We start from the raw sequence: 24,847 nt of genomic DNA, 5'->3' as shown, positions 1-24,847 counted from the left end.
GATTTCATTTATCTTGTTACAAAGGGAATTTGGAATGGAAGAGAATGCCCAAGGCCAGCTGTGTGGGGGGGGGATGAGTAAAGGAAAACATTTGTAATGCCTATAACCTCTGCAGAGAGAAGGAAATGCCAAGTTAAGCTAAAGTAAACTATAAAATATCCTGAAATTTTTTATCATACATACTTCAAAACATAAATTGTCCTTACTTGTAAGTTAAGGGAAATGTGGTACTATAATTGAAAACTCCTGTCAGCAGCTGCAACCCTGAACTCAGATTTTTTTCCTGTGGAGATTTCAAGGAAAAATAGCATTTCATCATTTGGAAGAATGAAACATGTAAGAAAATTGGGCAGCAGTGTGAGAAGGACCAGAAAACAAAAATGGTCAGAAAGTGACCAACAGAGGGACCAGAAACTAAAGTCTTTAAATTTTTAAAGAAGAATTGCTGAACTATAGTAGGATTTACCTAAATTATTTGTAAATAATGCACAAGTCCACAGACAAATATAAAAAACAAAAGAGAACATTAGGAAACAAGGTTACTGAGAGTGTTTAATTAGAGGTTGGCCTGACTAGGGTGAGGCCAGTGAACACTGACGATCGACTGTGTTTGTGAGAGACAACTCAGACACAGGAAGCATATATTCATATAAATCCCAAATGATGTTCCAAAGACACACACATTCATTCTCTCTTTCTCTGTCTGTCTCTGTCTTTCTCTCTGTCTCTGTCTCTGTCTCTCTCTAACACACACACACACACACACACACACACACACACACACACACACACACCTCTAAAGTAACCAATGACAAAAGACTGGCTAAAAGTAATGATAATTTGACTGATAGTTAGATGACTTCTTACAGAATTTTCAAAAGGCAATAGAATTTTAAAGTGTGGGAATAATTACTAAAATATATTTCAAATAGCTTTCTAGTAAACAAAAAAGTAGAGATTCAACACCAAAAACCCTCTTCTGAAGTATAATCTAGTTCTAAACTTGGCTAACTTTGTAAGACCAATTTAATAGACCTCAAAGAAAAACTAAGGCTTAAAAGCACAAGGGAAATATATTAGAAATTACAAAAGATACTCATAGTGTACAAAAGTACAAATATTGTAGAAAATAAATGACATTATGAATAACTTCACATTTGCATTTATTTGTAGTAAACTATAGCTAATTAAACATGAAATAGAAAAATCTGAATAGTCCTAGGCCCAGGGCAATCATAGGAATCCATTTGTCAAATGAAAAAAAAAAAAAAAAGAATCCATTTGCCTTCTTTCTTGTCCTTGCTAGCGACAGTACAGAACAGAGGGAGACAGGAGGCCTGTAACAGACTAAAAGCTCTGGTGCTGAGGAAAAGCAGAAAGTAGACATGGAGCCACCACTGCAGCCTATTTCAGTCTTCCTGAAACCCTTTGTACTTTGGAGATTTGTTGTAGTGTTCAAACCCTTACTCTTACTAGTACACATGGGAAAACCGAAAAGAACACACAATTTTGGACTACAGCTGTCTTTGCGAAGGCATAGGGGTGACTGTGTAAAGAAGAAACAGAACCAGATAAAGGGTCCACAGAAACTTCTAAAATTCTTAATCACGATTTCTAAATCTGACATGTAATATGTGTCATTTAATTTATTTTATTGACATTTAAAAGGTTCCATTACTTTAAAAGATATCTATAAGTTGTGAAACATTCTACTCAAAATATATTTAATAAAAGAAAACAAATTGAGAATGAAGTAAACTTAGGCCTGGTTTAGGCAGATGAGCAGTCTCTCTTTGCTCCTGTTCTCAAGGAACAGTTCTAAAGTGAATGATTCCCTGTGCAGGACTTCTTGTGAGTTAAATTAACCTGCAAATTCTTTCAATATGGCTGTGCTTATGTTCTCTACTCAGTAATATTTTTGAAATTCATAAAATGAAAAGTTTTACGAAAATATATAATCAGCAATAATTTAACAAGAAAATATTTTATTGAAACACAGTGAAGTATAGCCACCAAAGGATCTGGAACTTTGAATTTGGTTGAGATTTTAAAAATATCTAAAGTGAGTTTGTAGATGGTGGATGCAATTCCTAAAGGGTCATGTTTATCCCCTCTGTCCATGCTCACCTTCTCTGTTAATATTGTCTCTTGGCCATGAGATTTTCAGAGTAAAGGGAGATATCTAAGTTGAGTCAAATGAGAATGGAGCAGGACTTGACTAGTACAACAATTAACCTGGTGACTGAATTTCATCCAGTCAAGAGATGGCGAAGAAGAAGCTTATGTCTATTCCGCAACTGTAATTTAACTTAAAGTACCAATTTTATAGTTAATCTAGGGCCAGGTGTTCTAAATTGCTCTTGCCTTGCTTTGCAGAACTAACGTGCTTCTTTCCTAATGTTAAGAACTGTGTTTATTACTATGCTTACCGACTCTGAAATTCTTGGCAAGTATTAAGACGTGTTGTCTTCTAGAATTTAATTTTCAGCCATAAGGATTTTCACCCCTAGACCAAACAACACCAAATTAAAAGCTTGATGCAATTTGTTCAATGATAATGTTCTCTTAAACTATTTTTTACCTTTGAGGAACAAGTTATATTGAATGAATGAAAAAACAATTATCTCAAAATTTTCATAAAACATACTGATTTTCCAATTTTGTCTATCCAAAGCTGCCTGAAGGTTTAGAGTTGAAGAGAATATAAAACTCTGAGCTGTCTCTTTGAATAATGCTAATGTTTGTAGTAGAGGCAAAAGAACCAGTGGCTTCTTCCTTTGGTGACTACGATTTCATTTCTGGAAGCCTATAACTCGTTTCTCATGAAAGTCCTATAAGGGATGTTTGGTCTTCTAGCTGTCACGTGGAACCTGAGAAATATCATCCCCCATGTATTCCAGTGTTCTTTGGGGTCGCCATTTCTTTTTCCAGCTCCTTTCTCTAAAACTATGACAATTGTGTTTAGAGAGCAGTGTGGAATTCGTGGGCCAGCCACTTTCCTTCTAGGCATCAGTAGGACACCTGTTAATGCTAGTGAGAGGAGAACCTGGTAGGAGAAAAATTCTCCCTTCTTATGTATGCAGCATAGGAAAGTGTCCCTTAGATTAGAGCACTATTAAATCGGCTCCTGAAACCCAAGGGACAACTGAATATCGATCACCCTCAATTCCAGCTCATTGTAATCACCATCTCCAGTAATAAATACATCTTTTATGGCTTGTAGATAAAATGCAATGTCAAACTATACTAGGTTTATTTTAATCAAGAAGAATGCAGACAAACAAAACATTATGAACTCAAATATGCCTTATATTTCATAACTAGATAAATTAGGAATAAATTCTTTCATATAATCCGTCAGTGTTAAATTGCCTAATGTAAACCTGATGAAGAACAACTGCAGTTCTTTATAATTGCTACATAAACCATATGACCTGTTTATTCTTAAAAAGAGAGGTATATTTGTTGAATCAAAATAAATTTACATTTGTAGGTTTTACTTTTAGTGCCCAGGAGACAAGGGAAGGCTAATGGGGGGACGGTGAAGAAAGATGTTTTTAAGGGTAGGAACAGTGGAGCACATGTGGTATGAAGGCAGAAAGTGGAATAATTGGGAGGTTGTGGATAAATTGGAGAGGGGGTAGGAGGAGTAAGGCAGACAAAGGGGTGGGAAAGGGAAAACTAACATTAAGGAGTTTTGAAAGAGTGTGTGTGTGTGTGTGTGTGTGTGTGTGTGTGTGTGTGTGTGTGTAAATGGGCACTAGAAAGAGAGCTTAGCAATTAAGAACACACATTGCTCTTGCAGATGACCCAAGTTTCTTCCCTAGCACCAGCACCAGGCAGCATGTATCCGCCTGTAACTCTAACTCCAGGGGGTCTGACACAATATCCTGGTGTCCTCAGGCCCCAAACTCATGTGTGCACATCCATATACAGAATACAGAAACACACATATACATAACTAAACATAATAAAAATGAGTCTTAAAAAAAGGTTTTAGAGTTCTCCTACACAGGGAGATGATGCTCTCCGAGATACAATAGGTTATCAAACAAAGAACCCAGTGCCATGTGTGGCTCCCTTTGATTTGTTGGTCAGAACATGTCATAGACCTCCAAAGCAATTCACTCTATAGTCATTGCTCCTGGTTACTCAACAGAACTTGAAGGTAAAACCCTATTTCTGAAGATACCACACAGTTGGGGCACTTCACAGTCACTTAAATGTATGAAAGACAGAATCTTGGGTGTTGGAGGCCTGATAGAGGAAGTAAATTCATAAGTCAAAGAAAATGTTAAATCCAACCAATTCTTAACACAAAACATCCAGGAAATTTGGGACACCATGAAAAGACAAAACCTAAGAATAATAAGGATAGAAGAAAGAAAAGAATTGCAGCTCAATGGCACAGAAAATATATTCAACAAAATCATAGAAGAAAACTTCGCTAACCTAAAGAAGGACGTGCCTATGATGACACAAGAACCTTACAGAACATCAAATAGACTGGACCAAAAATGTCCCCTCACCACATAATAATCAAAACACTAAGCATACAGAATAAAGAAAGAATATTAAGAGCTGCCAAGGAAAAGAGCTAAGAGCTAAGTAACATATAAAGCCAGACCTACCAGAATTACATCTGACTTCTCAATGGAGACTATGAAAGCCAGAAGGTCCTGGACAGATGAAAAGTAGACACTAAGAGACCACGATGCCAGCCCAGACTGCTATATCCAGCAAGACTTTCAATCACCATAGATGGAGAAAACAAGATATCTCATGACAAACCAGATTTAAATAATACCTATCCACAAATCCAGCCCTATTGAAAACTAGAAGTAAAGTTCCAACCCAAGGAAGTTAGCTGCACCCACAAAAATACAGGCAATAGATAATCTCACACCAGTAAACCCCAAAGAAGGGAAACACACACACTACCACCAACAACAACAAAACCAAAAAATAATAAGAATTAACAATCACTAGTCATTAATATCTCTTAACATCAATGGACTTAATTAACCTATAAGACACAGGCTAGCAGAATGGGTATGAAAACAGGATCCATCCTTCTACTGCATACAAGAAACACACCTCAACTTCAAAGACTTACATTACTTCAGAGTAAAGGGTTGGGAAAAGATTTTCCAATCAAATAGATCTAAGAAAGAGGCTGATGGGTAGCTATCATAATATTGAACAAAATAAGCTTCAAACTATACTTAACAAAGAGATGGAGGACATTACATATTCATTACAGGAAAAATCCATCAAAATGAAGTCTCAATCCTAAACATTTATGCCACAAATACAAGGACACCCACATTTGTAAAAGAAATACTACTAAAGCTTAAATCACAAATCAAAGCCCATACACTAATAGTAGGAGACTTCAACATCCCGCTGTCACCAATGGCCAAGTCTGCCAGACAGAAACTTAACAGAGAAATAAGGGAGCTAACAGATGTTATGACTCAAATGGACTTAACAGACATCTATAGAACATTTCATCCAAACACAAAAGAATACATCGTCTTCTCAGCACCTCGTGGAACCTTCTGTAAAATTGACTGTATACTCAGTCACAAAGCAAATCTCAACAGATACAAAACAATTGGTATAACCCCCTGTATCTTATCGTATCACCATAGCTTAAAGTTAGAATTCATCAACAACACAAATTACAGAAAGCCTACAAACTCATGGAAACTGAACAATGCACAACTGAATCACCACTGGGCCAAGGAAGTAATAAAGAATGAAATTAAAGACTTCCTAGAATTCAATGAAAGTGAATCCACAACATATCCATACTTATGGGAAATGATGAAAGCATTGCTAAGAGGAAAATTTATAGCACTAAAATCCCACATAAAGAAGTTGGAGAAATCTCACACTAGTGACTTAATAGCACACCTGAAAGCTCTAGAACAAAAAGAAGAAAACTCACTCAGGAGAAATCAATGCCAGGAAATAATCAAATTAAGGGCCGAAATCCATGAAATGGAAACAAAGAAAACAATACAAAGAATCAATGAATCAAAGAGTTGGTTCTTTGAGAAAATCAACAAGATAGACAAATCCTAATCCAAACTAACCAAAAGGCAGAGAGAGAGAATATCCAAATTAACAAAATCAGAAATGAAAAAGGAGACATAACAACAGACACTGAGGAAATCCAGAGAATCATTAGGTCATACTTCAAAAACCTGTACTCTACAAAATTGGAAAATCTAAAAGAAACAGACAATTTTATGGATAGGTACCACATGCAAAATTAAATCAAGACCAGATAAACAATTTAAATAAACCTATAACCCCTAAAGAAATAGAAACAGTCATTAAAAGTCTCCCAACCAAAGAAAGCCCAGGGTCAGATGGTTCCAGTGCAGAATTTTACCAGAATTTCAAAGAAGAGCTAATACCAATACTCCTCAAATTGTTCCACAATAGACACAGAAGGAACACTGAACATCTCAAAGCATAAATAAAAATATATTCTATATGTACAAAGAAACGTTTGTTCTCTTTTTCTAAAAGCCCATTCTACAGCAAAAAGAAAAAAGAAATTATTTCCATTATATTTGAATTTTAAAGTATTAGGGTCTGAGGAGACCATAGAATGAGCACTTAGAGTTTTGTTTCTCTCTCCCAAACTTAGATATCAGTCTTTGTTGTTTACAATGTAATTCCAACTACCTCACTTTTCTCCGTGGGAAAGGTTTTCCTCCCCCTGTGCTCTCTAACCCAATGTTCTGTATTCCAGTCTACCCTCACTTAGTTTAGTACAGTGGAGATATTTTCAATAAATTTATCATTCCCATGGTGTGATTAATCAAAAAACAGTAGGTTCCATACCCCCTTGCCTTTCACAATATTACCAGAAAAATGCATCCCAAAGCAGAATTTGCCATATTGCCTACTAGCTTCGAGGCTTCTTCTCACAGAGGATTCAGCAACTCCACTACAGGCTCAAAGAACTGCCGCCATCATTTCACTCATCTCTAGCATCTGTCCTGCAGAGGTGTCCAGAAGACTGTGAGTTTTGCTGAGTTAAGCTTTTAATGAATATGCTCTCTAATTAGAGTGTCTTTCCTATTTTCATGCTTTGAATTCTCTTATTCCTGAATTGGGGAGTATTGAATACCTACTGTGTTTCAGGTTGTGAGATATTCTGGGGTCAAAATTAGAATAAAGTAGACCCATCCTTAAACACAAGGAATTCACACTCTTCTAATGCAGATGTCATCTCCCCAGACTCAAGCATCTTTACCTCCTACTCTTCTCCATGATGTGCCTATATTAAACTAATTGTGCCTTTTTGGAAGGCAAATTTTGTTGTAGCTTTTTTGTGTCTGTTTGTTGTTTTACATTCACTAGATTCTGCAATGTTATAATAAAGAGCAATCTGTTTTTCAACATCTCTCCCTACAAGGCCCAGGACACAACTGATAGCAAATCAATCTGAATTCAAAATTTAGGCATGGTGCCAGAAACCCAGCTTGCTAAAAATATCTCCAAGCAAGTCACAGGCTATTTATTTATTCTTATTCCTCTGTTTAGACTTAACAGTTTTCATGAGCATATGCAAACTTCATTTTCCAATGTATGGTTCTATAACACATTGGCTTCACTCTCAATTTTTAATGTTTTATAAGGAATAGTTCTATCCTCAAAGATAATAGTGTTTTCACAAATATATATGAATTTTTCTCATAAAAATCTTCAGGTGGACATAACTAATGGTTTAAACCTTATCTTGCATTTATTTCCTCTTTCCATAGAACTCACTCTCTCCTTGAAATTTCTATGAACAATGACGTTCCTTTTCCCATTGAGCTGTATGCCAATACATCATACAGCCCAGAGAGGGAATATATACCTTGCTCTCCTCCTCTCAATGCCATGGTTACTGTAGGACTATTTCCTAGTAGTCTTGAGAAACTCTGCTGCTGGTGCCATGTAGTATCGTGCTTTTATACTGATTTATTCTAAGGAAGTGAATTATATGCTGCCATTCACTAAGTTTTCCTTCCTGTCTTCAACTACAACTCTTTTGCCTGGATTTTTCAGAAGCAACTCATGAATTTCACACTGAATTTTTAGTGACAACAGGAAAACTAAAATTACACAATCACTTGTAATTATATGGGAAAAGGTGTTGTAAACCCATAACCTGAAGAAACATGGATGATGCTAATGAAAACCAGCATATCAGGTGAACAACATTTAATAAGAACCAAAGCAGTATTCTGCAATTAGAACTGTGTTTCTTTAAACTCAGTTGGATAATTGCCAACTGAGATTCTAATAAAAGGAAAAAAAGTAATGATGTTGGTTTGTGGAGCCTAAAGTAATTCTTATCTGGGTGCCTATCCAAAAAGACTTATCAAACCATTGGACCACACTTGGACTTAGTCATACAAAGTAATTTTACATGATAGATATGTAACCAGTTACAGTTCTAATATAATTCATGTATAAGTATGTAGAAGGAATCAAATGTGATGTACCTTTTCTGTCTCCATCTTGCTTGAAACTTTCCCTGTGTCGTTACTGCTTCTGAAACATAAATTGACCCAGTTTGTAATTTTGTTAAAATGTAATCTGGAAAATCCTTATCAAAATATCAATAGTTTTTACCCTGGAACTGGTTTTGTTTTCTCTTTTCTCTCATTTGTTTCTTGTCCAATAATAGTTTCTGTAAAATATTAAATGAAAGAAAAACCATTTAAGTAAAGAGTTATCATTGAGTCTGCATGTGTATGCATGAATGTGTATGTGTGCATGTGTAATATGTACGTATTACATATGTATGCAATAGAAGATGGAAGCTTATTTGAAATTAAAAGTAAACAAATTCACCTTATACCAATATAACATTCTTCTTTTATAAGTGCAAATATCCTGCAACATCTTCCATTGCATCAGAGAAGTTCATCAGAGTAAGAAATACCAATGTTGGAATTTAATGCTGTATTGTACCCAAGTAGAACATAGGAATTAAAGATCTATAATTTATTCAGGAAAGCCATTCAGGTAAAAGGAAAGTAACCTGGATGTCTACTGATAGGACATGAGAGCATGAGAGTGTTCCATTGGACTAGCTGGAGGGTACAAAAGCATCCTTCCTTTTTATGCCAGAGAATATATTCAGCAGTTAATTTAAAGTAAAATATTTGTAGAATTTATTTGTAGGTTCTGGAGACTTCAAAAATAGTGAGACTAAATGCATCTCATGCATTTATGCACACTTAATTCAGAACGTAACCCAGCATTCTTGAATTTATGCTTACTGCCCAAATGATTGGACCCCAGTGTGGCCATATCAATACATGATACCATTAACTTCCAGTCCATTGGTGGCAGATTCATTGAAATAAGTCATCTGAGTGGCCTCGGCCTCTGCTTCAGCACTGATGATCTGCTGCGCCACAGCCTCCACGATGGGCATCACCATGGCAGCAGTAGAGGTGTTGCTAAGCCACATAGATAAGAAGGCAGTGCTGCTCATGAACCCCAACGTCAGCCTGAAATGAGAGGGTCTTTAGTGTAGACCTGTGCTGTCTAGCTCATGTAGCTCTCTATATTCTCTAAGTGTAAAGGATATTGTTTGCAAATTGCAAACTATGTGTTTAATAACACAGAAGATAAAATTTCTGCTCAGATGGGGAACTCTGAATGTAGTTATATAGACAGGTAGAATCAACATAAAATATGTAAGGGTCATGTTATTAAGATTTATATATCCCTTTAAGGTTACTAGAAGAACATTCTTCCAAAAATTAGATAAATGATTAAATTTACACCTAACTGCAAATTGGCATATAGCACAACAGATTGCAGTTACCCCAATACTTGAGTACTTTCTTATGAATGGCTAGTTATCTTTAGACACAAGTAAAATGACAGTGCAGCCAACCTATGAGAGTCCCTTGCTTTTATTTCATCCTTTGACCATTTCTCTGTTAGTGTGTGCAGCAAACAGAACCAGGAACAGGATTAATATTTATAAATCTTCCATTCATTCATTCACTCTCCTGGTTCAATATATAGTGGGTGGAGAAAATGGTTACAATCCCTTGATAAAATGAAGTTTCAGAATTTTCTATAGATTCTATTATTTATGCTCTGTTGAACCTAGCATTTCTTCCGGTTGTCAAGAATTAGATTTATTACTTGTCTTCTCTTATAAACAGAGTAATTTATCCTTAAAATAACAAATCTGAGACTTTGGGACTTCAAGCGTTTCTATAAACTTTCAAAACAATACTTGGGGGGAAGTGTGATCTGATAGGAGACCCTCCAAATCATTCAGAAGCAGATATTTCTATGAAGTGCCAATTATAGACTCTTCTTTTTGAAAATACATCTATATAAACCGTTCTTTACAATGTTTCAGACTTGAGTATGGTGAATACTTTCTATGTGTGAAACAACATAAAACATCTTAGAAATCTGTTTGAACAAGAAGTAATTAAAAAATGAAAACTTTTAATATATAGTATCTGTATAATAAGTAGTTATTCCATATCAAAAAACATTAGCATCAGGTAAAATTTCTGCTGGTGGAAATGCCTCAGACCAAAGAGCCATATAGTGATGTAACAGACAGGAGTCTTGCTTTACTGTGCAGTGTGCTAACCTTTCTCCTGGAGCAATGGCCAGATAGTCAAGGAAAAGATGTCTATGAAGAGATACTATTCCACTGTATTTATATAATAAATATACTATAAATACATTTGAATGATAAATTTTCTAAGCAAGATACTTTGTCAAATTTGTCTCATACGTGCCATATGTACACAGAGAAGTATGCATGAATATACACACATAGTATTAGTACTTTAGCAAGAAACTTACTCCACAGTGGTAAACAGAGAGTCTGCTATGCCCTTCAAGAAATTACACAACAGAAGTCAATTTTTCTTCTTATTTTCCAAAGAATGATAAGGAGAAAAACCACCTAAGGCTTTAAAGTAAAACATTATGCAAATGATTATGACACTGGAAATGTTCCTTAGCTGATGTTCGTGTTTATAACAAGAGGTGGAGTAGAACTCAAATAGCCAATTAATTTAATGGAATTTAAAAAAAGCATCCATTTCAGTGAAGGGAAATTAGTCAAATGAGTAATTTCATGTCTAGAAGAAAATTTTCAATTGATTGTTTCTCTTTGCAACACTTGATTTGAAAAGAAAAATGTGTTCACCTTGAAATTTTTCTGCACAGATTTGTATTCTGTCAGTAATGTCTTTGTCTTTGGTTCATAACATCCTCCCTGTTGATGAAGGATGCTCTTGAATGAGTTTTGAATGTGTAATCAGCCAAATAAACAAAGTGGGATTGAAATCTACTCTGAAGATATCAGTCTCCTTTGTTGAGGTTCAAGGCTCCTCTCATCTTTGACTCCAATGGTGCATTTAAGGTGAGAGAGTTGTGTGCATTTATTCCAATCTCCCTGAAATTTGACCTGCAGTGAAGGGAAAGCTGTTTTCTTTTCCTCCTACCCCTCAAGCACACTTCACATCCCTTTCATATTTTCAGTCACCCTGCTACCCAAGTCATGTCTGCATTACTTATTTGTTATTTCCTCTACATGAAATGGTCTGCTTGGGATATAATCTGGAAGAAGTGAACACAGTACTTACCAAGCCGGATTCACACCCACCATCATCACCATCCTCAGAGCAATCCTCTTGTGTAAATTCCATTTTTCTATTGATGTTGCTAAACAGATGACTCCAATTAACAGCAGGTGAAAGTCTTTGAAATAAGAAGAGGCCACCTGGAATTGCATTTAACCCATGATTATGTATCATGGTTGAGAGAACGATGTACAACAAAGACATTCATAGGCTACTATTCTTAACCATGACCTTAAACTATGTAATTTTCTATTGTGTTAAAAATGTGTTTGAATACAAATATGAACTATAGTTTTATTCAGAAATAGTGCTATTTAAAAGGATACAGGGAAATATGTGTACACAGAACACTAGATTTTAAAATAAGAGTTGCTTCATACAAGTGGTCCTATGCTATAATTTCTCCTCCTATAAACTGATGTGACTTTTGAAATGTCCTATAGTGGAGGGCAAATAACTGAAATGTCAGGAAATTCCACCACCACTCTCCACCTTCTGGGAGTCAGCCCTGGTTGTGGCAAAGTCCCAGAGAGGAGATAAGGAGTAGGCAAGATAAGGATAAGTCAGGCATGATGGTTGAGAGAATCTTACAGCCTGACTGACTAGCAGCCAGAGTGCTTCTTTATTTATATAGAATTTAGTAAACAGGAATAAATTCATGTTGTTCCAAAACATAGTTCATATCACTTTTATTTCTGAACATGTGTGTAACTTTTTTCTCTTGCATATCTGAGGTTATAAGTTTAGTGGTCATTGATAAACCATGACAGAATAGAGTTATCTTTTATAATCATTTTTACTTATCAACCCCATAACCCAATTTTTAAGAATCTAGAAGCATATGACACCCTGTTCTCAGGCTGGTAGTTTCTGTGGCTTCAAGGATGCTAGACCAAAATGAAATCTCCAAGCCAGCCTGGGGAAAATTGCCATGTCTCAAGCATGAGTGTCCAAGAAAAATTTCCAGGCCAAAGGTGCTTCAGTTATTATTCAATTTCTAGCATAATATAATGTTTTATATTTCATATCTTTATAGAATTTATTTATATGTCTAATCCTGGCACTGTCTCGGTTTTTGGCCATAAGACACTACAGTGGCCCTGCATAAGCTAACTTTTCTAAGAAAGGGAGGTCCTGACACCTCATTCTTTTATCATCTTTCTATATCATTTTTTGTCCATCAATGTAAGTCCCTGTGTAAGGTAGCGTTAATTGCAGCTAATTTAACTTTGTTATTGTATATATCATGTAATCTCCAGAGTGTGTACTAGGAAGAGGCTTGTAATCTGATCTGTGGCCAACTCTTCTAGCCCACTGAATATTGTAGACCTTTTTAAGTTTACTTTGTTTTGATTATTTTGTTCCTGAATAGGTACAGGGGCAGATGTTTCAAGAATATCTCAGAACCTCATAAAGAGACCTCTGGCTTCTTTATGTGCATCACAACCTCCAAGGCATAAGGAAGACCTTCAAGTAAATAAGGATATCTCCCAAAGGATGTCTGCTATGCTCAGGACTTTCCTGGGGAAGCTTAGAAACAGTTCTCCTGGGAGAAGGCATAAATAAATTGTAAGAAAATTTCCATCAATCCAATATCCTCAATTGTACAAATGTTGGAAGTCCCCAAGTATACAGCAGGTGGAGTTGAAAACCAAAGGTGGCACAGTGGCCATCATGCGACTCAGCTTTGCTGGATCTTTGTCAAGCAGCTGTGCTGGCCTTTTACTTTTGCGGTTCCCATCAGATATGGCTGTGCCACACACCCCTCCAAATCTTTTTTTCACCAACCAAATACACATCTTTATTACTACCTGCTTTCTGATAACTGTAGTCCTCCTGCATATTTGAATGATTTCATCTTCAAAATTATTTAGTATATATTTTAAAAGTCTTTACCTAAAGGCTATCACTTTAAACCTCTGTGGGATGTCTTTCTGTATGCTGTGAATATATGTTGCTCTGATTGGTTGATAGATAAAGCTGTTTAGCCAATGGTGAAGCAGAATAAGGTTAGGCAGGACATTCCAACTAGAGAGAGAGGAAGGAGAAAGACAGAGCTGAGAAGATGCTGCTAGCTGCCGCCAGGAGAAGCAAGATGTAAAGTACCAGTAAGCCACAAGTCACATGGCAAAGTATAGATTTATAGAAATGGGTTAATTTAAGAATTAAGAGCTAGCTAGCGAGAAGCCTGAGCCATTAGGCAATATAGTTTGAAAATAATATAAACCTCCATGTGTTTAGTAGGGTCTGAGCGGCTGTAGGACCGGGCAGGACACAGGAAAACATCCAGCTACAACGGGTGTACCAACATGGGGCTTTTGAATTTCCATAAGGCCTAAAGGAGTTTAAAAAGGGCTTCTAAACACACAATAATGGAGCAAAAAAACAGCTTTCTACTTCATGCCTCATGTGGGCGGAGATATAGAAATGCCGAGGTACAGAGCCACCATGATGTGTGGACTTGAGCTACAGTATAAGGGGTTCATGGCGTGGGGGCTGAGCCACAGCATGGCGATTCCTGCTGTGGTACACAGAGGCATCTCCAAGACACACAGTATGCTGTGTGGTGGATTTAGCTTTTGCTAATACAAAAGAAGAAGAGGAGGAGGAGAACCAGGAAGAGGAAGAGGAAGAGGAAGAGGAAGAAGAAGAAGAAGAAGAAGAAGAAGAAGAAGAAGAAGAAGAAGAAGAAGAAGAAGAAGAAGAAGAAGAAGAAGAAAAAGAAGAAGAAGAAGAAAAGAAGATTCTGGGCTACATGCTGCTAGATGGAGACATGGACCCACTACTTCCCAAAGTCAGCAGAGAGCATGGCATCCAGGGCTGGCTGTAAACATACCACCACCATATTGGGAAGGTGAGGTGGGTGGAGTCAGCAGCCAAGGCTGTTGTTTTTGTACTAGCCATGCAATTGAACAATTTAAAATCTCTCCTGGTCAGAGAAAAATTATAGATTCACAATGAGACAGATTAAGATAAAGTAAAACTCTATACTGTTTATAATGTGTGTAAAAATGTACATAGGATTGAAAAAAATGAATATAGACAGTTATATAAAGAAATAGTTTTAAAAAATAAAATCTTTAAGGAGACAGTAAAGTTAATATAAAAATAAGCCATGTAAAGATGGATATTACACAGAGAATCTGGATTGTGTTGTCCTTGGGATTTTTAACTGCAGAAAGATATTTGATTATAAAGGCTACTCAGTTAAACCAATATGTATATTTTAAAGGTGTCTGGACTTCAAAGTTTATGTCTAAGAATATGTTGCTTTGGAAAAGAGGTTCTGCTTTTATTTCCACAGAAAATGAGACCCTATGGATTGCTTCCAGGCTAATATGGTTTGATCAAGGAAGACCCCCTTGAGAGGCCCAGATGATCCAACATCCAAAAACAGCTTCAAGGCAACTGTCTCAGAAAATACAACATCATAGACTACTCCAGTCAGGACTTGACCATAATTCTTAATTTCTTCAGGATCCCCATATGACTACCAGTGCCACCTATCAGCCAGCATGAAGTAGCCTAGAACACTACACCCAGATTATGGATATTTGTCTTTGTTAAAGATTGGTCACAAATTGTTATTGGTCATAGTCAATATTTTTCTAAAAGAAAAAAGGGGGATAGGATATAGATATGATAGGATGAAAGGGTAGATTATTGATTCTACTTTTAAAGAGCAACTTGTTAAAAAATGTTTTACATTTCTATGGATTTTAGTTTATTGATACAAATTAGAGTTGATTTTGTTATTATATATATATATATATATATATATATATATATATTTCTACTCTCATTTAAGGTATTATGTTTATGTAACTCATTTAAATTGTAATAGATAATTAAAAAATATAGATTAATAATTAGTCTTCATGATAGTCAAACTTATTTTCATGTTTTCTACGTATATATACTTAGCTATAATTCAATTGGGTAGGTAATCTTCAAACACTTCAAAGACCTACAGAATATGGAATTTAAAATGTTTTAAAAATTTAGACTTTCTGGACAGTGAGACACATCTTCTCCTGGCAGCATTGGTTTACTTCAAAAAGAAAGATGGGCATTGAAGACACTCCATGTGGAGTTTATCTTCTTGGCAAAAAATAGCCATTTGGGCAAGAAACTATTCTTGCCTGGACTGCTTGACAAAATCTTATATTGTGTGGACATATAGGACCCATAGGAAGGTGACCACTGAACTTTGCAAGGCAAGATGGTCCTTCAGGTTCCTGCTTCACAGAAAAAACTGCCAGACATTCTACAGGACACAGAGAGAAGCAACTGAGAGACTCTAGCCCTATAGGCTAGAGATGGATGCCCCAAATTTGCAGAGAAACTTTGGATGACTATCCAGGCAGGGAGATGTCTCTGTCATTTCCAGAATTTTGAAAGTTGCTTACATTGAATTTTCTGTTTACTTAGGTAATATTATATCCTTCTGGGCTGTTTGATGCAATCAAAGACTAGATAGTTATAATTTTCCTTGGTTATAATAAGATAAATTAGATTTGAAACTTTAAACTCACAAATATAGGATAGATGATAGAATGTTTTCTTTAATTTTGCAAAATAAAAATAGACTAGATATTATAACTGTAATTCTTGCTTGATAAATGTTTTGTTATATGTAATTTTACTATGTTAAAATTAAAAACCTTCATTTTTATTAGACAGAAAAGGGGAAGTGTTGTGGGATGTCATTGTGTATGCTGTGAATATATGTTGCTCTGATTGGTTGATAAATAAAGCTGGCCAGTGGTGAGGCAGAATAAGGTTAGGTGGGACATTCCAACTAGAGAGAGAGGAAGGAGAAAGACAGAGCTGAGAAGATGCTACTAGTTGCCACTAGGAGAAGCAAGATGTAAAGTACCAGTAAGCCACAAGTCAAGTGGCAAAGTATAGATTTATAGAAATGGGTTAATTTAAGAATTAAGAGCTAGCTAGCAAAAAGCCTGAGTCATTAGGTCATATAGTTTGAAAATAATATAAACCTCCATGTGTTTATTTGGGTCTGAGCAGCTGCAGGACTGAGCAGGACACAGGAAAACATCCAGCTGCATTAAATCACTTTTACTTAATATCACTCAGAGAGGAACTCTGTCCAGGCACTTTGAGTGACCATTTGCCAGAGTAATTCCAAAGAATTTCTAATATGTTAAGTACAAATCTTCCCACTCCATGAGAATAGTGTGTTCAGTCAACTCTTAAAATACTAGATTTTCCCCCAAAGGCTTTCATAAAGCCTTTAAATGATAGTTTATCTCTTTTTTTCCAAAAAGTAGCATAGCTTACTGCCCATTTTCAGAATGTCTTTACTTTCAATAAATTAACTTGAAATGTGTTAAAAGAAACTTCTCATGCAACTGATATTTATGAGAACTGACATTAGGAAATGCCTTATAAAATTAAATCACAAACTGTGCAGAAAGGAGGGGATTGTCAGAGGAAATATCCTTTCACACCCCTGGCAATGTGAAAAGGGAGGGACAGAGCAAAATGATTATAATGCCATGAAGGACAGAGCAAAACATGAATTCTGGTGATGATTTTGCTATTTTGAATTGTGTCTTCACATATAACTGACCTGATTTCAGTAAAATAAAAAGCTGATGCTAGTTCTTGAAATTAAAAGCAGACAAGCAGAAACCTTTATAATGTTTTGTAAAACATTGACTTTTTAAATTCATTTTAGTGTATGTTATTTATATTTGGTAGTAATTAGGCAATAAAAATAATAGTATTATTTTATGTATTACTGTAACCTTGAAAGTGTATCTGTCATATATCCTATAGTGTTAAAGAAGCGGAGGATTGGAGGTTACTGTCTGACAACATCAGTGCACTGAAAGCGGCTTAAAGGAACTAAGTCAAGCACAGGAAGACAAGATGTGTGAGTTCCCACAGGTGGAAACTAAGACATGATTTCATAGAAGCAGAGATTGGTGGTCCTTAGGAGTTACAATAGGGAATGGGAAGAAGGAGGGTTAGAGGCTGGGTCCCAAGAACTTTTAGAAAAGAGGTTTAAACTCAAATATTCTAAAGCACAATAGGTTAACTAGAGTTCACAATAACTGATTACATCTTTTTAAGAAAAACTAAAAGAGAAGAATTCAAGGTTTCATCTCACAAAGAACTGACAACGATTTGAGGAGCTGGAGAAGCTCTCATCAGAGACAAAAGGAAAGATGTTCAATAGGTTCTTCCCCCTCTAAATGTCTTCAGGGATGAAATGTCTGGAATTTCTACGTAAATCATGCTGTCTTTCTGACCCACCTTGCTTCTTTTCTTTTCCATATCTTTCAACTGCTTTCTTAACTCCATGCTCCCTGTCTTACCCATGAAACCACATGCCCTGAGGCTTCAGAAACTTGATGTTTTTAGATCATCCTGACACAAAGTAAAAACAGTAAATAATATTAAATAAATTAAAGAGGAAATGAAGGAAAGGATTTTTAAGCTCCCACCTTCCTTCCAAATGTGGTTATTCTGTTCTAAGCCTTCCAGACACCTAACTCTGGGACATAACTCTGTTAGTATATTGATTTTCTTGTGTGTTTGTACTTGTGAACAACTTTTTTCCCTCAATAGTTTGTTCCTTGCTCGTTGGCAAGTTTTTTTCTTGCCTACTTTGAAATGTTTAAAATCTGTTCTCACAATTGCATTTCTCCAGAAGGTTCCATGTGTGCTCTTCTTGTTTCATACATCCAATGGCAAATGCTGGAGATAAAATTCCTTTCTGCATGACTAACATTCATACTATCTAGCATAGTAGAGATAGATCAACTACATGCTTACTGAATGAGTAGTGAGAATAACACTATGCTCTTTGTATCCTGATAGAGAAGTCCAGGTTCCAGAATAGGAACCCAACAGATACTTCTATTTTCCACAAACACGTAAAATCACAGTAATGCAAAATGACACCCATTTTCTCAATTCAAAAATCCTACATTTTCTTCTTCTTGTTCCCTGTTTCATGAAGAATAAAACTACATCTATTCTGTTGCCTAAGTCAAATTTCAGAGTTATCTGTGATTCACTTTTCATTTTCAATATATGTACCCTGTTCTTTTTATATTCTCTATATTTTTAAATGCATTGAGTGTTCTCCATACACACATGATTACCTTAATCAAGGCCCCCACCTTTCTTTTTCTCACACACCCTAAACCACCACTACTCACTTTTCTAAAGTGTGAATCTGTTTGTGTTATTGATTTTTTATACCCTTTCAGTTAATTCTATGGTATCTGAGACCAAATCCTTTATTCTACATTTGTCATACATAACCCACCAAACTTCAGGTTCATTTCATCTCCCCAGTTCAATATTCTATCCCCTCACCCAAGTGCTTTCTGTGTGTAGATTTCCCCAAACACAAAAATAATTTGGTATTTGTTTCCGTTTTAAACAGAAATAGCCTTTTTACGTTTCTTCCAAACTCTTAATCTTCTTTCATGTGTTAAAATGGATGGTAACTCTCCAAAGATTCCTTCTCTGGGACCCTAAGTTGGACTGCATCATATTTCTTCATGTTATGACAAAAACCAGTGCCTATTATGTTGATTTTTTTCACTTAATGTCCGCTTCATTTGACCAGATAATTTTGAAGATAGAATGAATTTTATTGATCAGGTAGTTATGAATTTAGCATGTACACAGCACATATTGTTTGTGTTTAATAGGTATTTAATTACCAAGTCCCTAGGTTCAAGAATCTTGTAGTTATTAAATGAAAAGAAGCAAGTTAGCACAGAAGGCAAGACCGTGTCATGGGTATATGGGAGATAACTTCTTCAAGGAATAATTAACTTTCAAAGAGTAAGTTAAGAAAGGACCACTTTTCCCTAGGAAATGTGGGAAGTCATTCTGCAAGACCTGATACTCAAATTTGGAAAGATGCTCTTAACTCTTCTTGAGTTTGGCTTATAGAAATAACTCAATGCCTGCTATGGCATAATGCTGTTGTTCCCCAAACTGTATATTTTGGATTGTAACATGAACATAATATTGGCTCTACTTTCTTATAAAAGAGAACAGTGGAAGCTCCCTCCTCCTTTAGAATAAGTGAAACATCAAGGCAACATCTACAGGGCAGAAAGTTAACTCTTAAAAGACACCAAATCTACTAATATTTTAACTTTTAGTGTGTGTGTGTGTGTGTGTGTGTGTGTGTGTGTGTGTGTGTGTGTGTGTATTTACAGAAGCTGGAAGAGGATGTTGATTTCCCTAGAACTGGATTTACTGGCAATTGTGATTTATCCAATGCCAGTTCTGGGAACTGTACTCTCAACTCTACAAGAGCAACAAGTGCTCTTTGCTGCTGAACCATCTCTCCAGCCACCCTACTGGTTATTTTGGTCTTGTAATTTTCAGCCTCCAAAACTACAAGCAACTAAATTTCAATTGTTTGTAATTTCCCAGTTTAAGAGAATTTTGTTATTTCGTTTTAGAAGCATGAATGAATAATTCATAAATTTAACACTATCCTCTTGCTCAGAGATATATAATAAAATCTCACACTATCTTTCTCCATTCATATAGGGATATCAGTCAACTTTTTCTCTAATGTATCCATGATGTATATTACCTCCAAGTTAGTCACTAGTAGCCTTCTTGGTTATCATATTGATAACTATATTACCAAAAGTACTCATATAAAGTTATTCGTATTTTAATTACTAGTGGATCTCAAGCAAAAGAAAACAGCAGGGCATAAAATACAAAAGGGCAGATTAACTCTGGAACTATATGACAGCACTGACGATCACATGGGAAAAATCATAGTCCATAAGGGGTTCAGTACTGCCAACAGTTTGAGGGCAGTCTCTGGGCATCTTGGGATATATACCTGAAATTGAGGGGGAAATACTGCATTAATAAGTGATTAAGCACAAGGTCAGGACTATGAGATGATCTTTTTTATGGGTAAGTGGGGCACTGAGAAGGGTCTCTATGTAGACCTGACTGTTGTGGCATCTGTGTGTAGACCATTCTGGTCTCAAACTCACAGTTATCCACCTGGCTCTGCCTCTGGAGTGTTGGGATTAATGATATGCACCAACGTCTAGAAAGATATTCCTGCAACCTATTTAGTTTCTTGAAGGACTGTCATACTTTTAAAAGGATAGATAGTAAATGCTCTAGATTTTTGGAGTTATTTGGTCCCTATAACAATTATTGTGGCGTGCTAGAGCCAAAAGCAATATATAAATAAATGGGTATTGCAATAAAACTTCAGTTTGAAAATTAAGTACCAAGATGGATTTGCCCTCAAGTCTATAGGTTACCAATCCTTTACTAGAAAAGTGTGGTATACTTTGTAAACAAACTTAGAGACTAATTTAGGAGGCCCATATTCTTTGTTCACTATTGTAGATTCTATACTCTTTAGTTTTTCATAAGGATCAAATAGACTTGAGGAAGAACATTGTATACAGACTAACTGTCCCAAGGGATAATAGCAGAGTATGATCTTAGGGACTAGGGATGTAACTCATCCAGTAGAGTGCTTTCCTAGCATACACAGATGTCTGGGAGTGCACAAAGTCCTGGGTTTTAATATTAGCACCAAATGAACCAGAGCCTGGTGCATGCCTATAGTCTCAAACTTGCACTCAGAATGTAGAAGCAGGGAGATAAGAAGAAGGTTCTGGTGATCCTTGGCTACATATTAAGCTTGAGGCCAACACTGGATGCATGAGTCAGTAAAATAAATAAATAAGTAAATGGAGGAAGTGCTGGTGATTTAGAAACGACACTGATAAATATAACTATTTGGAGAGAAGAAATGGATATGTCAAGTGAAATTCATGAGATTTAAAGTCTATTTACAAGATCAAGATAGTTCCATTCCTGGCCCTAAATGGGATTTCATCTAAAAATATGGAATTTTTCAATCAGAACACCTGGGTTCCTGCCTAACCATATAATTTATCAGCTGAGCAACCTTTGCACAAATCAATAAAATCTCTTAAGAAGTATTTCTTCACATTGTCTGTGAGCTAAATGAGAATGTTTCTTAAAAATGTGCCTTGTTGGTTAAAATTAATATGACTATATAGTTCATTTAAAAATATTTATTTATGCTGTTCTGCTAAATACAATGATAAAATTTCTTGCCTTCTTATTAACTGACTTACCAGCAAACTTGACAGCCTGATCCCTGCTTCATCCTTGAAACATGTACTTCACTTGGATTCTAGGACTCCACACCTTTCTGGTTTCCATTTTATCTCAATAACCTTTTCTTCTGGTCTCTGCCCAGTCCCTTCTCTTCTCATTAACCATTTGCTGTTCTCTTTTGCTCTGTTTGAGACTGGCTTATCCTATTTATCTTAGAATGCTCTTGGATTCACAAGGTAGCTCAAGCTGGCCTCAAAAGTGTCTCCATAGTGCTTGGATTACAGGCTCATGGTACCATCCATACCCAGCTTCACCGACCCCTGGAGGTAGCAGCATCCAAGATTCTGTTTTAATTTTCTGTTTTCACTTACTTCCCTAAATGATCTCATGTCATCAACATTAAAAAACGTCTATATGCTGATTACTATTAGATAACTAATAACTCCATATGAGCCCATCTCTCATGAACTCTGAACTTCTTTTGAGCTATATGCATATCCATTCTCAATCTCTTCACTTAGATACAGATATTTCAAATGTACACATCTAGTACTGAACCCCCATGCTTTAGCCCTTCTCCACAGCCAGACTGCTTCTCCCATAATTATTCCAAATTCATAGAATGCAATTCTATTTCTCCACTTGACAGGTCAAAAACCTGGGAGGTATCCTTGAGTCTTTTCTTGCAATCATATGCCATATCTAACAAGTAAAGGAAGTCAGTTGGCTTTTCTTTCAAACTTCACTATCAAGATAGTCAATGTATGTGACACCTACATTATCATGAGCTCCACCTAGCTTGAAGTAGCTTGCCTGGCTCCTTTCTGTTTAATTTCTCAAATTACTTTGTGAAAATCAAAGTCAGTTTAATCATGTTATTTTTTTGCTCCAAATTCTCCATTAAGTTTCTACTTCCTCAATTGGTTAAAGCTTACTATGACCTTCTTTGATCACGGCCAGCCCAAATTTTATCTCATTACCTCCCTAACACAGTAGTTGATTTCCCACTTATTACTTTGGCTACAATCATACTGTAGGTATTGGCCTGATGAGGCCTTTGTACTTGGTGTTTCTCCCTTAAGAAGTTGGCATTCCCCAATACTCAAATGACTAACTTCCTCATCTCCAGTGACTCTTTGTTCAGTTAAATAGATTGTTCTACCCTGATAACAAACTCATATTAGAGTAGACATCCCTATCTAAAATTGCCACTCCTTCTCATCTTTTGAACTTTTTGAATCTTCCTTATTATCAATTATATTTCTGGTGTGTGTGGGAGAGAGTCCATGATGTATCCATGTATGTGCACATGTGTGTGCAGGTGCCTGTGCCTGAGAATTCATATATGGAGTCAAGAAGTGGACATCCATATATTTATCACTCTCTAAGTTATTTTTTGAGACAGATTCTCTCACTGAATTTTTGGCTCAGCAGTTGTCTCTGTAGATTGACTTCCCACCATGTGCCTTCTATCTCCTACCTTCCTGGAGTTAACATGACAGGCTAATGCTGGCACACCTGGCTTTCGGTGTGGGTGCTGGGGCTCTGAACTCATATCTGGTGTTTGCATAGCAAGTACATGGAACCCTGGGCCATCTCTTTAGTTACATCAATTACTTCTCTAACAAACTGTTCAGCTCATCTATTTATCAGATATATTATTCACTCTCTCCAGTCTCCTAAAAAATAGGGAATTTTTCTCTATTTTTATTCATGAAATTGTCCCCAAGTTTTATTTATTAGTGTTTTCCAAGTGTCTGGCAGGCCCTACCACATAAATATTTATTGGATGACTTAGTAAGTATATAACATAACATCTATATATGCATAGACTTTTTTCTCATATATTTTATTTTAAAAAGTATTTTCAGCAATAGTAATACTAGTATCTATTATAGAAGATCAAATTGATTGCACCAAACTATTTAGCTGTTTAGATGTAATTCAAAGAGTATAAAAAATTCAGTAGTTGTTGGTAGTTTTCAGTTACAGTCATGTGCATAGCAAGGTATAGATATTCAGTATTGTGTAAGATTATAACTATGGTTGCCAAAAAAAAAAAATTCTTAGAGCTTTCCACTTGGATGAAGAGCCTCACATATTCAATGATAGATCTGATATTTAAAAGTGCCAGTATGGGTACAATGATAGTTAACGCTCTCAACACTGTTGATATGAAAACTCATGGGTGCTGTATCAGTATTTGAACACTGTTTCACATATTTTATTTGATTGTACAACCTTTACTCATATGGCTTCATGTTCTACTTACAAATGATAAAAAAGAGTAGCTAAGAGACGTGATAAAGATTATACACATATATAGGATGAAATCAACTACTCACCTTATTTCTTTTTTACTAAATTTGTAGCTCTGTTCATAGTAGCTTTGGTCAGACATTTACTTGTTAAAAGTTAATTGTCCTTTGTGGAAAAAGGACCATGAGATGAAGAACAGACACCACCACTATGTCCTAAGTATTTTACTTCCTGTAGGCTCCAGTTCTGCTTACAAGGTGAAAAGATTCAAAAGATTGAAATACATCAGACCAGAATGTAGAGGGTACATTTATTTGCCTTTGCAACCCTCCAGATATTTCTAAAATGGTCTGTTTTCGTCAGTCTTCTAGCTACATTAACTAGTATTTATTGAGTAATTACTCTGTAGCAGATTTACATTTACCAACTGCGGTAGTTAATAGTGTCAATTTGATATCTAGATTCATCTGCTATAAAAGTCCACGGAGATCCCTATAAGGAATTATTTAGGTTAGGTTAGCCTCTAGACATACCTGAGAGGGATTTTCTAGATTGAGTTAGTTGAGGCAAGAAGATTTGCCCAGTATGGGCTACACCATGCTATGGACTTCTATCCTGGACTGAATACAAAGGAAAAAATGAGCTGAACACTAGCACTCATTGTTCTCTGCTTCCTGACTGCAGATAAAATGTTACCAGCTGCCTGGAATTCCTCCTGCTAATATTTCACCAGAATGATGAACTGTGCATCCAAACTGTGAGCCAAAGTAAACCATTCCTTCCTTAACTTACTCATGTCAGGA

General features: G+C 36.0%; 1 protein-coding gene across 1 annotated transcript in view; it reads right to left on the bottom strand.

The window, feature by feature from the left end:
- Nucleotides 1–24,847, bottom strand: part of Slc13a1 (solute carrier family 13 member 1) — an 82,849-nt gene that overhangs the window by 41,963 nt on the left and 16,039 nt on the right. The window contains exons 3-6 of the mRNA XM_028872979.2: nt 11,655–11,791; nt 9,346–9,533; nt 8,647–8,704; nt 8,517–8,565 (exon numbers count right to left, since the gene is read on the bottom strand). Of these exons, the coding sequence (XP_028728812.1) occupies nt 8,517–8,565; nt 8,647–8,704; nt 9,346–9,533; nt 11,655–11,791 (432 nt within the window). The remainder of the gene's footprint in view (nt 1–8,516; nt 8,566–8,646; nt 8,705–9,345; nt 9,534–11,654; nt 11,792–24,847) is intronic.

Source organism: Peromyscus leucopus, chromosome 3 (assembly GCF_004664715.2).
Source record: "Peromyscus leucopus breed LL Stock chromosome 3, UCI_PerLeu_2.1, whole genome shotgun sequence".
In the NCBI taxonomy this organism is placed as follows: domain Eukaryota; kingdom Metazoa; phylum Chordata; class Mammalia; order Rodentia; family Cricetidae; genus Peromyscus; species Peromyscus leucopus.
Note: the sequence above shows the minus strand (reverse complement) of the source record. Positions and strands in the feature narration are given on the sequence as shown.